The sequence below is a fragment of the Arvicanthis niloticus genome, chromosome 24, assembly GCF_011762505.2.
Source record: "Arvicanthis niloticus isolate mArvNil1 chromosome 24, mArvNil1.pat.X, whole genome shotgun sequence".
Lineage (NCBI taxonomy): Eukaryota > Metazoa > Chordata > Mammalia > Rodentia > Muridae > Arvicanthis > Arvicanthis niloticus.
The window spans coordinates 8,831,928-8,848,728 of NC_133432.1; the positions used below are offsets into that span (position 1 = coordinate 8,831,928).

General features: G+C 50.3%; 1 protein-coding gene across 1 annotated transcript in view; it reads right to left on the minus strand.

Moving 5' to 3' along the window:
- Positions 1 to 16,801, minus strand: part of Fbxw8 (F-box and WD repeat domain containing 8) — a 92,948-nt gene that overhangs the window by 59,669 nt on the left and 16,478 nt on the right. Inside the window, exons 3-4 of the mRNA XM_076922590.1 lie at positions 6,952 to 7,116; positions 2,277 to 2,365 (exon numbers count right to left, since the gene is read on the minus strand). Coding sequence (XP_076778705.1) covers positions 2,277 to 2,365; positions 6,952 to 7,116 — 254 coding nt within the window. The remainder of the gene's footprint in view (positions 1 to 2,276; positions 2,366 to 6,951; positions 7,117 to 16,801) is intronic.

The window sequence follows — 16,801 nt, forward strand, 5'->3', positions numbered from 1 at the left end:
CTGTCATGGTATATTTACTAGATCTCAATTTTCAAACAGATGTACCCAGTAACTCAACAGACTGTGGGCAAACACAAGGTGTGTAACTTGAGTTAGCTACAGACTGCACAGAGGTCTGTGCATCAGAAAGGTGACTGACTGGTAAGCACACCCGAGACAGTAAAGGAGACAAGGAGGTGGACAGCTTGGGGACATACTGCACATGGGGCCCAGATCAGCCAGGAAGCCCAGGAGCAGGAAGTGACTTCACATGAAAAAAGGAGTCAGGAGGAACCAGGTCTGGGTCAGCCCACAGATGCCGGCCTGGTCCTACACAGCCCAAGCCAAAAACCAGTGCACCGAGAACGCTACCTGGGGAGAAGCAAGCCCACATTCTGACCCTATGGGGTTATCTCACAGGCTTGATGGAACATGGAACCCAGCCTTTGGGTCACACAAAGAGAAAAAGGAAAAATAAGGAAACCTGCGTGAGTGAGAGCAAGGGGAAACGGTCCTGTCTCTTTAAGAGGCTCCTTGGAGATGCCTGACTGCAGAAAGCCTGGAGAATACAACATTGATTGGGAATGAGGTAACCACAAACACCACTGTCTCAAATGAAAAGGGATTCAAGAGCTGACCTAGAAAACAAGCATCGTAACCGCCAGATGAAATTTTAATGATAAACACAAGATGTTCTGCATACAAGCAAGATGGCAGGGTCTCGGACTGAGCCATCAACTGGACGTCTCTCAGAGAAAGGAGCCATGGAGCCTCTCTGACCCACAGCTCAAGTTTCACACAATCGATCCCAGAACACTGGCATCGCTGGGCCTTTGGTGGCCTATCTAGTGCTGAGCAGATCCCCAGGGAGAAGGAGGTGGGGGAGGGGCAGCTGCCTTCAGAGCTGCTGGCCTGTGTCCCCTCTTGGGGCTCCATGCTCAAAGATGCTCCTACCTGGACTTGGGGAAGGAGTGTCCTACATCTGTAATCTCCTAGAACTCTTAATCCCATCTCAGCATCACGGCCTCCAGCACCATCTTATAAGTCTAGGCAGAAACTTGAAGTGGAAATAAATTAACCCTGCTTGGTTACCACCAGTCCTCAAACAGGAAACAAACTACTCTGCCACACCTCGCAATGAAGCTGCAGGCCTGAGTGCATCCTGATAGACGGACAGGTTACATAAGAGCTGAGGCCAGTGAATAGAAGCTAAAGAAAGCTGGCCCTCCTGGCCAGACTCTTAAAACAGAAGGGCCAGCAAGCCTGCTCAGCAGGTAAAGGCATCTGCCACTGAACCTGACAACCCAAGTGGAATCCCTGAGCCCCACAGTAGCCAGAGAAACAAATCCTGTAAGTTGTTCTCTGACCCATACACATGTGTTGTGGTACTTGTGTACCCATACATACACACAAAATCCAAACAAGAAACAAGCAAACAAACCAACAATTTTTTATGGAAGGGCCTGCCATAATATATTTCAGAAATTTACTTGGAATTTCAATTCAAAGGTGCTTTAACTTTCTTTTTAATATCTCAATCATTTGGTGCCATGTCGCACATAGAGGTCAAAGAACAACTGGCAGAAATTGGTTCTCCTTTCCCCAGCACAGGTGTGGGCTTCAGGGTCAACCTTGGGGCTGGTCAGCTTTGGTGGCAGCACTCTGACCCTCTGAGCCATCTTGCCAGCCTTCACTGGTGCTCACTCAGTAATGCTAACAGAGAGAAGTAAAAGGAAAGACAACTGACTACTCACTGTGCGAGTCTAAGCTTGACCCTTCTGCTTTCCTCAAGGCAGCAGCCCTGAGGCAGCTCCCACAAGCCGATCGACTCGACTTTCTGGCACACAGCCTGTGCAGTATCTGTATATATCTGGCACACAGCAAAAATATATCAAGTTTACATTTTGAGACATTAGCTCAAGAGATGACCTAACCCTAAAATAACGTTGATCTCACTGAACAATGAAGTAGTGCATATCCAGACCTCTGTAGTGACAACCAGGAAGAGAGTCTTTCATGGTGGGCTCTGGAAGAGCAGCGGAAGGAACTCACTCAGGAGACACAAATGCCGGCTGCAGGTGACAGAAAGAAGAGCTCATGGCCACAGCCTTGCTGGGAGTGAAGACTTCAAACCAGAGAGTGAAGCAGGGTCTGTGTGTGCCAACACTCACAGTCCCTGCTTGACCTCTGACCTGCTCCACACAGCTTCGCTGTGTAGCTGAATCTGAGGTACTCAGGCAGTGGGCAGGGGGTGAAGATGAGGACTGAGCGACGAGAAGGGACACGGCTTTGCTTACCCTGCGATGACAACACCATCGTGAGAACGCACGTCACACAGAACAGCATCAGGAACATGCTCCAGCTCGCTCACAGCACCTTTGCGATTCTGTGTAAGGAAAAGGGGGTGTGGTTTGTACTATTCTTGGGGTAGCCTCCCAGTAATGTCCTCTGCTCTCACCTACATGCTGTAACCATCTTCTCTGGTGTGGACCACACTCAAGTCAGTGATATTATTCAGAACTCAGTATTTTATTTAGAAGGATAAAACAGAAGTACCATGCACGGGGAGCCTGCCCAGGTTAGTGCGGTCTGTGTAAAGCAGTGAACATGAGGTGCTGGCCTGTCTGTGTGCTGGCCCACATAGCAGGGCCTGAAGCTGTGTGTCACACATTAATCAGCACAGACTACAGGAGAACACTTAGTGGATATGTAAGAGGGTTCCCAGAATAAATGAAAGGTGTTGCAGCAGACGGGTAGGGAAGTGCAGAGAGAGAGCAGTCGGAGTCTGCGTCAGTCCCTCAAGGCGATGGTCTGACCATTACCTTGGGTTGCTCCTTGAGAGCAGTAGGTGGGGTGTTGAGAGAGGTGGGGTGCAGGAGGCTCCAGCTGTATGCCCTTGTGTGACTTCTGTGTTATTTCTCATGATCACTGAAAAGGACCTTCTATTGGTAAACTGTCAAGTGTTTGAACTCACTGAGAAGCTAGCTCCCCATTGTAGACCCAAGCATGGCCCTGTCTCCCTTGATGGAGGAAAGAGGGCGGCAAGCAGCTAGGGCATTTAACAACTCATCCATAAGCTGGGTGTGTTACTGCACAACTTTAATCTCAGCACTTGGGAGGCAGAGGCAGATGGCCCTCCGGGAGTCTGAGGCCAGGGCTATGTGATAGAGCTTGTCTCACAGAAATAAAATCCAACCCCTTCCCTTGAGTACTGAGGAGCTGCTAACTGCATGAGGACCCATGAGCTCCACAGGGCACTCGGCTCACTTTCCTAAGGCAGAGAAACCTGGAAGAGAGAAGCTGGACACTCGCTCGTCCTGGGACAGCGCTCTGACAGGAAGCTCACCCATGCACACATTCTCCACCAGGAACCCAGCTGATGGCCTCCACTTCCCAGGCCACTTCTGCTGGACACTTTAGGCACAGTTTGCTGCTGCTGCTCCTGCTGCCTTTGTCTGCTCTTTCCATTGGGCTGCTGCAGTCACCTCTGCTAGATGCTTTGAGTACCTGCCTTGATGTCTTGCTGTCTACTGTTTCTCTCCACCCACCATTTATTCCTTTATTACTGCTTGCTTAAACTTATTCATTCAACATCAAAAGTCTAGCTATCATACACTACTCTCCAGACTGCACAGCGCAACTGTCAGCAATTCAGAAGACCTAACAATCATTTTTAAAATAAAAGCGAGGGGACTCTGAAGGGATATCAAGTATCTCTGCAGGGAGTAGGGGGTAGAACACAGTAGACAGGCGAGCTCTGAAGGACACACAAACAGCAGACATGTTCAAGAACACTACCCCATCCAACTGGCACTTCTGCTGGCCCGGCCCAAGGATTAATACTAAGGTGCATACGTACCACATCTGGTTGGTAGCCATGGTGATTAGTACACTGTTGGGAAAGAGATGGTGGCACCTACTCCATTAAAGCCAATGGTCATTAAGCAGCTAAGCCCTTGAAATTAGACAAGAGAATTTACACAATTACCCTAACTTAGTCCTTAGGCCAAGTCTACAGCTCAGAGGCAGAAGACATTCAGGGGTGTCAGATGGAGCTGAACTGAAGGAACAGAGGACCTTGGCAACCTGGGAGAAGGGACCAGAAGAGCTGTCTTGAGGGGAAGGTACTGAAAGAAAGCAGAGGGCCTGAGATGAAAGCTGCATCCCAGGATGTCACTAAGCTCTGTGAAGTAGCTGCCCTCCCACTCTGGGCTCCAAGCCACAGTGTTATTGTCGCTTAATAGACCTTAGAACGCCAAGGTTAGCAACCACCAGGAAGAGCAACATCATGGCAGGCTTAACCACCTGTCAACCCATTTCCAGGTCAGCTCGGAAACGCAGGTCCAGGTAGACATGCATCCACAGCCCTTTCCCATCCACAGCCCTAAGAGGAGGTCTTCAGAGATCTAGGGTCCTCTCTGGGGTTTCCAGACGATGACCTAGGAGTCACCAAGCCAACTGCCTGCCCAACCCCTCCTGAAATGGATCTCAGTTAGGTCAGAAGTTCACTCTACCTGTGACTTGGCCGGAGACCTGAACACAGGCAAGCTGCATAGGGGACACATCAGGTCATCCCTAGGCTGCCTTCCCACAGCCACAGGCCTAGGAACAGTGCTACTGTGAGGCACCTGAATGAATGAAGGCATGCCGAAGTATCACACCTGCCATGATGCCTGTCACCCAAGCTGTCCTCACTGTTAACAGGTCTGGAGGTGGTCCAGGATTCCAGAAGCCCCTCCCACACTGCTGCCCATCTACAAGATCACCTGGTAGACTGCTGCACACTACGCTTATCTGATGGGTTTGCTGGCTAGAGAAAACCAGTGAACAGACATGGGGTAACAGCACATCACCTTTGTAAAGTATTACAGATGACAAATGCTCTTTACTTTTCCTGTGTCTAGCCCGAGGGAGGACATCCTGCCCTCTTCCCCTTGCCCTTTGCCCATGCACACTCACACATGCTCACTCGCGCACACGTACTCACACATGCACACATGCTCATTCACATAGGCTCACTCATGCACGCACACTCATATGTGCTCACTTGCACATGCACTCACATGCTCACACACGCACACATGCTTATTCGCGCACACACTTGCGCAAGCACTCACATATGCTCACGCACGCACGCACACCCATGCATGCTCACTCATGCACACACACACATGCTCACTCATGCATGCACTCATATATGCTCACTTGTGCACACACACTCACACACGCACACTCACACAGGCTCACTCACACATGCACCCTCACACACACTCACTCGCGCATGCACACTCACACATGCTCAGTCGTGCACACACACATGCTCACTCATGCATGTGCGCTCACGCATGCACACTCACATGCACCCTCACACACGCTCACTCATGCACGCACACTCACACATGCTCACTCACGCACGCACTCACACATGCTCACTCATGCATGCACACTCACACATGCTCAGTCGTGCACACACACATGCTCACTCATGCATGTGCGCTCACGCATGCACACTCACACATGCACCCTCACACATGCTCACTCACGCACGCACTCACACATGCTCACTCATGCATGTGCACTCACACATGCACAATCACGCACACACACACACGCACACTCACATGCACACGCATGCTCCTACGCATCATCACAGACAGAGCTACTGCTCTCCCTCAGTCAGACATCTCCTACTTCCAAGCCAGGGACAAGTTCCCTCTCCTGGTTCCCTCCTCTCTGGACAGAAAGGTAGGGAAGCCAGCTCTAAGCCTCTCTTCCCTCCACCTTCACTTCAGGCCCCTGGCTCCTCTGAGCAACTTCCTTCTACAGATCACTCTGTCCATCCGTTAGAGAGCCTAACTGGGTGCAGAGGCTCCAAATGAGCCTACTTCCTGTTACCTTCTGTGGATGCAGACAGCATGGGCCAGCTAGATCTGACTCAGTGGGTACTGTCTTAATGGGCTAAAGAAGACTGGCTTGGCCAACTCTCCAGTGATGACTAGTTCTTAACTAGGAGCAATTCTGCCACCATGGACACCTGGCAATGCCTGGAGACATCCTGTAGTGCCACAACAGGGGCAGAGTGCTACTGACATCTAGTAGGGATCCTGGGGTGCTGCGTGGCATCCTGCAAAGAGTGAGCTGGTTTCAAGTCACCAGTACTGAAGCTGGCCACCCGGTGGAAAGCACTGCCTGCTCACTGATGCTATAGATCCAGTGCGTTGATCATTCATCAGGTTACAAGGTGACTGGGGACAGACATGCACTCAGGCAATGGGTGTCACAACAAGTCTTTCTTGTTTCAAAGTCTATTCACAACGACCTTTAAGTAGGAGCAGGACTAAGCTCTGCCTCATCTCCGATGGGTGAGTTCCCAGCTGCCTGTCTGGGAAAGCAGCTTGGCCATGCAAGCACCTTGCTGAGCCTCACAGAGCCCTGGAACACCACTCTTAACAGCTTGCTCCCCCAGAAATGCTTCTCTGCAAATGCTTAGCTGTGATCTAATGTTTCTGCAGAGCCTCAAAGTGATAAATGCTGGGGCGGCAAGCCAAGGGTTACGTGAGGGAGAGCAGACAGCACTCAGCACCTCTCTGCTTCTCCAGCAGCAGCTCCGCGGGCCTCCAAGAGCCCACTGGGGTATCCTGTGTGCTGGGGCTGCTGCCTTGTCAGCCCTCTGGGAAGGGAAGAAAGAAAGGGGGAGGGGGCTGACAGAGCAAGACTCCAGTAACCGAACCAGCCAGGAAAGGGGTGTTAGCCAGCCCAGCTCAGTCCCTTTCCTAGCCAGCAGGTGGAAGCTTTAAGCCCAAGGCCTGGAGAAGGGCAACTCTAAGGTGGATGCTGAGTTCAACAGAGTCCACAGGGCCTGGGGCTGCTCAGCATGCCTGCTCCCTCCACTCTGGGAATGAGCCTCAGGCCACAACCGACGCCTGCCTGCCTGCCTGCCTGCCTCAGGGGATGCCACCGGCCACTGCCTACCTTCCAATTGGCTCTTAACTTGTGTTCCTTGGCAAGGCACTCTTGCAGGATGAGCTTCCAGCAGGTGTAATCGGAGAATCTGCTGTGGGGAAGGTGTCCCTCCTGTCGGCACAGCCGGTACCACAGTACCTCGTCCTCGGCAATCATCTTCCATGTCTTGCTCACCTAGAACAACACGAGTGATGCAAATGTCAAGATCTGCAATGAGAGAGGCCTTGCCATCCAAAATCAATCAACACCTACAGCACAGCCCAGGCTCATGGCAGCGTAACGGCTCATTAACAAAACACTCGGAGGTGAAAAAAATACGAGCAAATGTTTCCAGTTTTTTCTTTCACGATTTCAGAACTGTTATACCACCATACAACGTCACATTTTAGATGGCATGATAAACTGTCATCTAACAAATGAAAGAGAAAAAAATTACACAAAATACTAACAAACTTGAACACGGTAAGAACACAAGCACACAGCTTTCCAGAAGCGTCTGAGGGTCCGCAGACAGTGCTGGCATGGCCATCTTACAGAGCAGGAGTCTGAGGGCCTGTGAGGTGGAAGGCTTTAATAAACTAAATTTCTGATGGTATAAAATTAAAGTTATGCTGTATGGAGAACTCTAACATGCACAGATTAAAAAAACAGTAATTGCATTAATAAAGCCCTCGAGTTGCTAAGCAGGACACAGTCTGTGATGGAGAAATAACTGCTCCATGTAGCACACATCTCCAATCCCAACAGTGTGCAGGATGGTGTTTGACAGCATCATTAGGGGCAACAGGCTTACTTCACCACAGGACAATGTATGAAGCTGGCTGGAGTTCTCAGGGCCCCACAGATCACACAACCAGCCTGCAGCATGCACTGGAGATGTAAGATGGAAGCCGTGTTTGCTGCCACACGGAGGCTGAAGTGCACCCTGGTAAACAGAGGGAGCCAGAAGCTTACAAGAACCTATGCTGTTAACACTCTTTTGGGACCATGTCAGGCCTCGGAGGAGGAGGTAAGAGAACACAGCTGGTACAGGGGTGTGGCGATGTCTCAAAACCTGCTGGTTGGGCTGGTGCTGTAGCTCAGTGGTCCAGTGCTCAGCTAGCATGTGTGAGCCCTAGCTTTGATACCTGCAGAGGGGAAGGAACATGGTGGAGGATATGGGTCAGTGGGTCATGTGTTGTGGCAGTGTGATAACCTGAGTCTGGATCCTTAGAGCCCAGGTAAAGCTGGATACAGCAGCCCGTCTCCTATGGAAAGGTGGGAGACAAAGAAAGACAGGAGAACCGCTGGTATCCGAGGGCTACCTAGCATACTATACACAGTGGTGAACAGACTGTCGCTGGCCAGTGAGATAGCTCATTGGGTACAGTGCTTGCTGCGCAAGCTGACAAATCCCTAGGACCCACATAAAGGTGAGCGAGAACTCACTCTACAAAGTTGTCCTCTGACCTCTACACATGCTGTGATAGATACACATACCATACACTCATGCACACCACACACACACACCATACACTCATGCACACCATACTCACCATACACTCATGCACACACCACACACACACACCATACACTCATGCACACCACACACACACACAACATACACTCATGCATACCATACACACACCATACACTCTGCACACAACACACACACACCATACATACAAATGTGCATACATGCACTTGCCCCCACCTGGAGGTGGAAGGGGAGGACTGACACCTGAGGTTGCCCTCTGACCTCCATGTGTGAACTGTGCTTCCATGCACCCACACTGAACATGCATCAACACATTCTTTATTGACTTTCTCAGGATCTTGGAATGTAATGAAAAGCTTGAAACCCTCTAAGAACCAAGTACTCAATAAATCAGTATGTAAAATAAAAATAAGGGATGAAGACAGACGTGGCAGTACGTGCCTTCAATCCCACAACTCGGGAGAGGCAATCAGTTCTATGTAAATTCAAGGCCAGCCTGGTCTAAACAGTGAGTTCCAGGCTAGCCAGAACTACACAGTGAGACCCTGTCTTTAAAAACAAAGAAAAAGAAAGGCTGGATTCAGTTAAGGGGTGAGGTGCTAGCCCACAGACTTGTGTTATCACGTCCTCCAGCTCCTTGACATTCCTAAGAGCTATACAAACAGAAGGATTGGAGCTGGGTCATGGGACAGGACAGGAAGGCCTGCAGAGCTGCATGGCCGGCCAGCCTGGCAGACTGCTGGAAGGCACTGCGCAAGCTTTAGCTGATCCGTGTGCCTGCAGGGAAGCTACCGCAACAGTGAGTACCGAGCTGGCTCACACCTGCATTGCAGCACAGGAGGCTAAAGCAGAAGATCAAGGCTAGCCTGGGCTACACAGTGAGTTGTGGGCCTGCTAGAACTACATAGCAAGCCTTTATCTTGGGAAGAGGAAGAGTTGCTTTAACACGGTTACTTGAGAAGACACTATGTTGGGACTAACAAGATGCCAACCAAACAGCTCAAGAGGAAAACTGGGGAGTGCAGCATGCCATGTGCGGGCATGCTGTGCCGGGGCTGCCTCATGCAGGGCATGCTGTGCCGGGGCTGCCTCATTCAGGGCACCATGTGTGGGGCATGTTGTGCCGGGGCCCCCCCCAAAAAAAAAAAAAAAAAAAAAAAAAAAAATATATATATATATATATATATATATATATGAAAAAAGAAAATCTAAAAAAGCTATGACTTCGAGATCCCACCTCCTTCCAAGGGACAAAGCAGGCAGCACTATGACCCGCTGTGATGGAAAGATGCGCCCCACACTTATGGGCCCTTAGCAGACGCTGGAGGGTCACTGGATCAAAGCAGTTAAGAAGTCTCCACTCACTGCTAACCTAGTGGGACTTGAGTGGCCACAGTAGCGTGTAGACAATAGTTAGCCCACCCCTTGCATAGAGGCGGGAGCAGGTATTCCAAGTGTGACATTTGCCACAGCACCTGCCCTACTGAGGAAGAGGGGTGCAGAGCACCCAAGAGGATGGGGACAAACTTAAGAAAAGGTGAACATGTTTACTTAAAATAGATAATAACTTAAAGGAATTTATGCCACTAGGAAGGATGATGCTGTAAACAAAAAGAATCAAACGTGAGAGAATACCCTAACCCAGGGCAAAGCAGCAGCTGGAAGCCACTCTGACACCAGCTCAGGGGAAGGCTGTCCGGGCAGGGCTCACAGCATCATCAACAGTAACTGAAGAGAAGCCATGAGGGAGGTGTTTCAGAGATGCAAGTAACTGCAAAAAATGCAGAAAACCTTCACTAGAGGGCTCACTGACAACTCTGAGCGTGTGGACAACCAGGTCAGCTGAGACCATCCACTCTAAGAAGAAAGAACAAGGGCTGTGGGCAGCAACAGCAAAGTGCCCAAAATCTGCAAACGGCGGGACAGGAGTAGAGACCTGAGCTGCTGTGAGACACGTGGGTGAATTACCGTTCACTGTGACCTGGGCAACAGCAGGAGCAGCCAGGGCCTGCAGCACTGCAGTAATGCCAGGAGCACTCCTATAATGCTCACACTGGAGGCAGAGGCACAAGGATCTCTGCAAGTTCCAGGTAGCCTGGTCTGCAGTGAGACCCTGTTTCAAAAAACATCAAAAATAATAATATTGATTATAGTAATATAACAAAGAAAATACTCAAAACTGTTAGTCAAATGGCACAGTAGAAAATATGTTTAACTTAAGAAACAATGGAGGAATAGACAGATGGACAGAAATGAACAGGGCTAGAGAGCTGACTCAGCAAATAAGAGCACCAGCGGCTCAGGCAGAGGAGCTGGGTTCAGTTCCCAGCACCCAGGGTGGCTCACAGTCATCTCTAACTGCAGCTCTATGAGAGCCAACACTGTCCTCTGCACTCCATGGACACCAGGCACACTAGGGGCATGCATACATGCACACAAGCAAATATTCATACACACACACAAAAAAATAAACCTAAAAGAGACTCAGGCTGGGTGTGGTGGTGCAGACTTTAATCCCAGCCCTTAGGAGGCAGAGGCAGGTGGATCTCTGTGACTTCAAGGCCAGCCTGGTCTACTGTTACAGAACAGCCACTCAAAAAGAAGCTAAAACGTACAGAGTAAAAGGTGGTTGGAATCCTTGAGTTCCAGCTATCTCTGCCCCACCACAGCCATCACCATCAGCACTGCTTATCCACTACTCCTGGAAGCACGCCAAGCACCGTGAGCAGGACAACACCGGTGCCACAGCACATTTCAGGCTTCACCACAACTCCACACGTGCACTGCACAGCAGGCACTTTCTTATGGGCACAAGCACGGGGGACCCACAGTAAAAAGTCAGGCCAAACAACCAAGAAGTTGCAAAGCGCCTGTCAGTCCTCGGAGCCAGCGACACGGGCTCTCGCTGGGAACTAAGAGGAGCCCTGCACATCAGCTGGGCACACCCACTACAGGAAGGCAGCCGCACACCGGTAGCTCCTTGGCTGGCAGGGTCCCGGCACTCTGGAGCATCTCTCCCAACCGGCAGTCTGGCTCAGCTTGCTGAACCGCCCTCCCCCTGGCTGTCCCTGAGGACAGCAGCCCCTGCCCGATTGCTAGTCCACTCAGTACTCCTCTGCAGCCTCACTGTGCCCTGCCATTCTGTCACTAAGCTCAGCACCACCCCTTCTCTTCCTCTTCCTTCAGTCACTGTCACATGACTGGTTCCCATAGCCACCTCTCAGAAACTATTTAACATCTGTGAATCCAGACTACGCCACCGAGATATTCAAAATGGAACAGCCCCCCAAACCATGGGCTGTCAGGTGCCATGAACATGACCCTGACATGGGGCTGTGCTAGTGCCCATGGTGCTGTTAATTAGCAAAGGACGCATGTGTCACAGGCTGGTTTCCACCCCAAATGGCACCCAGCCCTTGGACACTAGTCCGTTCATTGACTCGCAGACAAGTCATCATGGCTTCTCAGGGACAGTGTGCTGAAGCCTCTGGAGCTGTTCAATTTACTGGCATTGCTAAAGGCAGACATTTTTATTATGGACAGCCTTGCACTTATACCACCTACTTAAAAAATGTTAGGAGTTTGCAGCTACTACAAAGTCTCTCACTGTTCTTTCTCATTTTCCCACTGGGAACTTCAAATTAGTATTCATCATTCTTTAAGGTCTTTCAAAACATGAACTGGAGTTCAATTTTTACAACGTTCCAAAGGGTATGTAAGCTAAAGAGACAGCACAGTTGTTTGAGAGCTCTGGCTGCCCTTCCTTCCAGAGTTCAGTTCCCAGCACCCACAAGGTGGCTCCCAATGGCCTCTAACTCCAGTTCTGGGGGATCTGGTGTCCTCTTCTGGCCTCCACAGGCACTGCATACACATTGTGCCATACATACATGCAGGCAAACACTCATAAACAAACAACAAATACTTTTTTTTAAAGTTCTAAATAGGGCTGAAGAGACAGCTAGATCACACAAGCATGGGGACCTGGCCATGGTGGCATGCATTTGCAATCCAGTGTGGTAACAGGGGTAGAGGAGGAGGAGGATCACTGGGGCTTGGGGACCAGACAGCCTAGCCAGACTAGTGAGCTCCAGGCCAATGAGACCAATGAGAGAAAGAAAAGACAGGGAAGAAAAGAGAGAAGAGGCGAGAAGAGGCGAGAGGAGTAGGGAGGAGGGGAGGGAAGAGAAAGAAGGCAGGGGAAGGGAGGGGAAGGGAGTTAAATAGAGTGGGCAGCATCTGAGGACTGACGCTATGCTGGCTCCACATACATTCATGTGCAATGGGCACCTCATCCCTCACACACCAAGTTCAATCTCTCACTTCCATGACACCGTCTCTCCAGTCCTAAGTCCTTATATTTCATTTTTTTTTTAGTCCTTATATTTCTGAATACCCTACCTATATTAAGTGCTGCCCCTCTGCCCACTGTCCACACTCCTCAGATAACATGAGCCCCACTTGTGTCCTCCTCAGAAGTAGCTATTTCTCACATTCATCAGCCACTGGGAAAATGTGAACCGTGGGTCTTTGTGTCCTATTTTTAAAAGGGAAGAGTGAAAGGGGGGAGGTAACTAACCTAGACAGGGCTGAAGACAAACCACGGCCCCTAGCCCACAGTTGACATGGATCCATTATGCAGCCCGTGCTGACACAGCCACACCATCAGTCAGAAATCCACTTAACCGCACTGTCGGGCCACACTCCTCTACCTCAGCCCTAGGGCCCACATAAACCTCATCTGTGCACATGTGGTCAGGCTGTAAAGAGCAGGAAAAGACTCAGGAAAGTGGAGCCCCCAGTTTTTACTAGACAGAACACTGTGGTTTTATTTCTGGCTTGTTTGGTCCACAGCTGAGCCTACCCATGACTCTACCCAAGCAATGTCTGTTCATCTGTCTATGCCAGGATGAGGCTGAACATGAGGGAGAGAAGGAAGCAGAGGCTGTCGCAGAGTAGCCACACTCAACTCAGAGTGGAAGGTGCTTCCTTCCAGGCTACTAGAACTCAGGAATCTAATGTGGTTAAGAGTAGCAAAAGCGTGGGCTCTCCGAGGACAAGGTATGAGCTTGGCACAGGGTATGAACTGCCCTTAGAATTCATTATCATCTTTGGCAAAAAAAGCTCTAAGCAAACTTTTATGAGAAGCCTGTGAAGCAACTACTGTAACAAGATACAGATGCTCAGAGACAGAGGCATGTCCCTACACATGCACACTTTCATGCTGACAGGCACAGCGCAAAGCATGGCTTCTTGGAATGCTGGTGAGCTTCTGAGGAGAGATCCCACAGTGAAATGAGTTAAGAAAAGTATGGTTTGAGCAACAAACTCTTTTGCTAAGACTCCTCAGGGCCTCAGTAGTCTGGCATTGCTTATGAGAAGGGCACAGGAGGCTGTCTCTGGACCACTTCATGCTAGGCAATCTCAGCCCCAGCTCTGCAGCTTAACCTAAGGCAGCAATCTTCCCCCACCTCCTATCTCTAGCTGCCCAAACTGGGCCTCCTGCAAGTGTGTGCTGGCTGCTTCTGCCAGCTTGGGGAGGCTGGATCACAAGACTAAACCGGAAGAAGAACCCTTGAAAATCAGCAACCAGGTCACACTGCTCCTCCTCCGAAGTCCCAGTGTCTCTGGAGCATCTGGACCTGGTGCACAGAGACTGCAAAGGAGACAACTGGTTACGTGAGACAGTCTGAACCTGAGAACCTGAAGGGTTCTGGAAGCCACAGAAGATTTTTATAACCATCTCCAAGAAAAACACCAAGCTGTATTAGGTCCATCGGCAGTGATGGCACAGAAACTGAGAACACGAGGATGTTTTGTGACTGTGTTCTGCAAGATAAATATTCAGAATAAAGCTTAAATTCTAGATGCACCAGACACATCTCTTAGAAGATTTATAAAAGAGGGGTTAAGCATGATCTCCACCAGGGTGTCGACTGTACCTATGACCAGGTATTACACAGACATGCACCAACAGAACCATCAAAACAACAAAACAAACAGGGGGCATCATTCTTTTAAAGAAAATGAGAGACAGCCTTTAAAGGATTTAACTCAGGAAACAGAAGGACACAATTAAACTTTCACAAGCGAATCTGAAAGGGTCCCACCAAAGAAAAGCCTTTCTAATGGTTTTGATTTCTTATATCACAATCCAGCAACTTAATAAGCCTGAATTTCCAAAGGTCTAATGGTCTGTAATAGCCCAGGACCGGAATACCCAGCTTAAAGCCCCACTGAGCGGGCCTCAGCTGCAAGGACTTGCTAATAAAAGTGGCTCCAGCATTTTGCTTTATAGCACCACTGTGAATTACCACATTGAGAAAAAAGAAGTTCTTGGCTAAAAACCTGACTTCTGTGCCTGGATTAAGCTTACCAGCTTACCAATAGGCTTACCTCCCCACAGGGCCACACTCCAGGTCCACCTGGGCAGGGCACCATGGAGCAGGGCCATTCTGTGCACTCCTCCTCTCGGCTACCTATCGGTGCACTCCTGACCCCAGGAGCTTTGCCCCCCCACCCACCCATGGGGCCAACGCCTCTGGTCATTTTTGAGCCCTGGCCCACATGGCAAACAGCAGCACTTACTTTTAGTCCCTTTTGCTGTCCTGAAAGCCTTCATGCCTTAGTGCCAGGCTTCTGTGGGCCCCAGCTGGTTGGGAGCAGCTGTTTTAGAAGGTGAAGGAGGTGGGGTTTAACTAGAAGTAGGAAGAGCCTTGGGGTTTACAGCCCAGCCCTCTTCCTGCCTTCTCTGCCCCTGCTGCCACAGGATGGCCTTTAGTCATGCCTTCTCTGCAACAAGGGTCTATACCCTCATGCTATAAGCCAAAGTCACCACTTTCTCCCTAGGTGGCTTGTTGAGCATTTGGTGGCAGGGACAAGAAAAGCAACTGAAATGCTGTCTTCTTCCTGCCTCACAGACAAGCCCGTCTCCTCATCACCGTCATCCGGAGCACCCTCCTGATGCTCACTTACCACGTCCCTTGCCCCTTCTCTTTTGGACTCTGGCCTTAACTACCGCTGATGTGCTGAGAGCACCCAGGGCTCAACTGGGGACTCAACCACAGTCTCTTCCTACTACTGGTCATCCCCAAACTTCTTCCTCAGGAAATGGCACTCATGTTCCCAGCTGTCTTAACTAACCATTCCTTCATCCAGCCCACAGGCAGTCCCAACTCTACCCATTTGTTCTTTATAACTCTCTCCTCAGTAAGACTCCACAGTACCCATCCCCAGCTAAGCTCTTGTCTTTTACCTACACTAGCCTGTCCATCCAGGTACCCATGGCCATTTTCTCTCATCAGGACCCTTGTTGGGCCCCATCTGCAAAGGCCCTTTACCAGGACACAGGTACAGGGCTCCAGTGACACCTTTGTAAGAGGAAAACGTTGGCAGACCACTGTGCATACACCACAGCCCAGCCATGTTGACTCTCCTACCACTCATCCACAGGAGGCTCTGCAGGACAGCCTCAGCTGCACTTGCCTCAGGACTACTTCTACATGCTTCCCCTTCCTTCCTTCCCTCCCTCCCTCCCTCCCGTCTTCCCTGTAAGGCCCCTTCTCTGTTCTCTGACAGCTCTACCCCGCTTAGGAGGTGCTCCCTCCCCAGGACTGACATCCCTGCAAAGTAGGTTCTTCACCCTGGCACTTGCAGTGAGGAACAGCACCTGGCCCTCAGCGAGCCCTCAGACTGTGAGGGAAGGGGAGCTCAACCCCTCACAAATCCAACCTTCAGGCAGAGGGAAAGAAGTGCTTTTGTTTTTATGAATCTATGTGTACTGTGCCCAGGAAGCTCTGGCTTTCTTACTCTCCTGCCTTCTACATTCTCTTTCTAATGTTTCAGTCGTAAAGATTTCCTGCACACTGGTACAGCCAACAGTGGACAGGCTTTCCAGTAGCCACCACTTAGTCCACTGATTCTGTTTCCTATAGCTCAGGACCCTCCTGGAGTGGCTCCACCTTTCTCTAAGTCTCTGGGTAGAGACAGCCACAGAAGCCAGGGACTAGAAGTGGCTCTTGCCACCAGAGCTGCTGGGATTGAGGCTTGTGAAGTCATGGTGTGAGAGTCTGCTCAGCCTTACTTGGTGATGGATCAGTGACTTGCAGACTTCAAGATCAGAGCTGCACGGACGTTTGGCCAGCTTATGACATTACATGCCTGTGAGAGCTGACAGCTTGGCCATCCATGTGCAACCTCCTGCCCTTTACTTGAAAACTGTGACATCACTGTGTATGCAGCTCTACCATTAAAACTACACACTAAGAGATACACTCGGCTATTAACATTTGACCAAAGGCTGCAAGGGGCTGCTGGGGCCAGGTGGAGAAGAGGTTGGTGTGGCCATGATGGGTACAGAGATCCCTTTGGTGGGCCCTGTGTGTG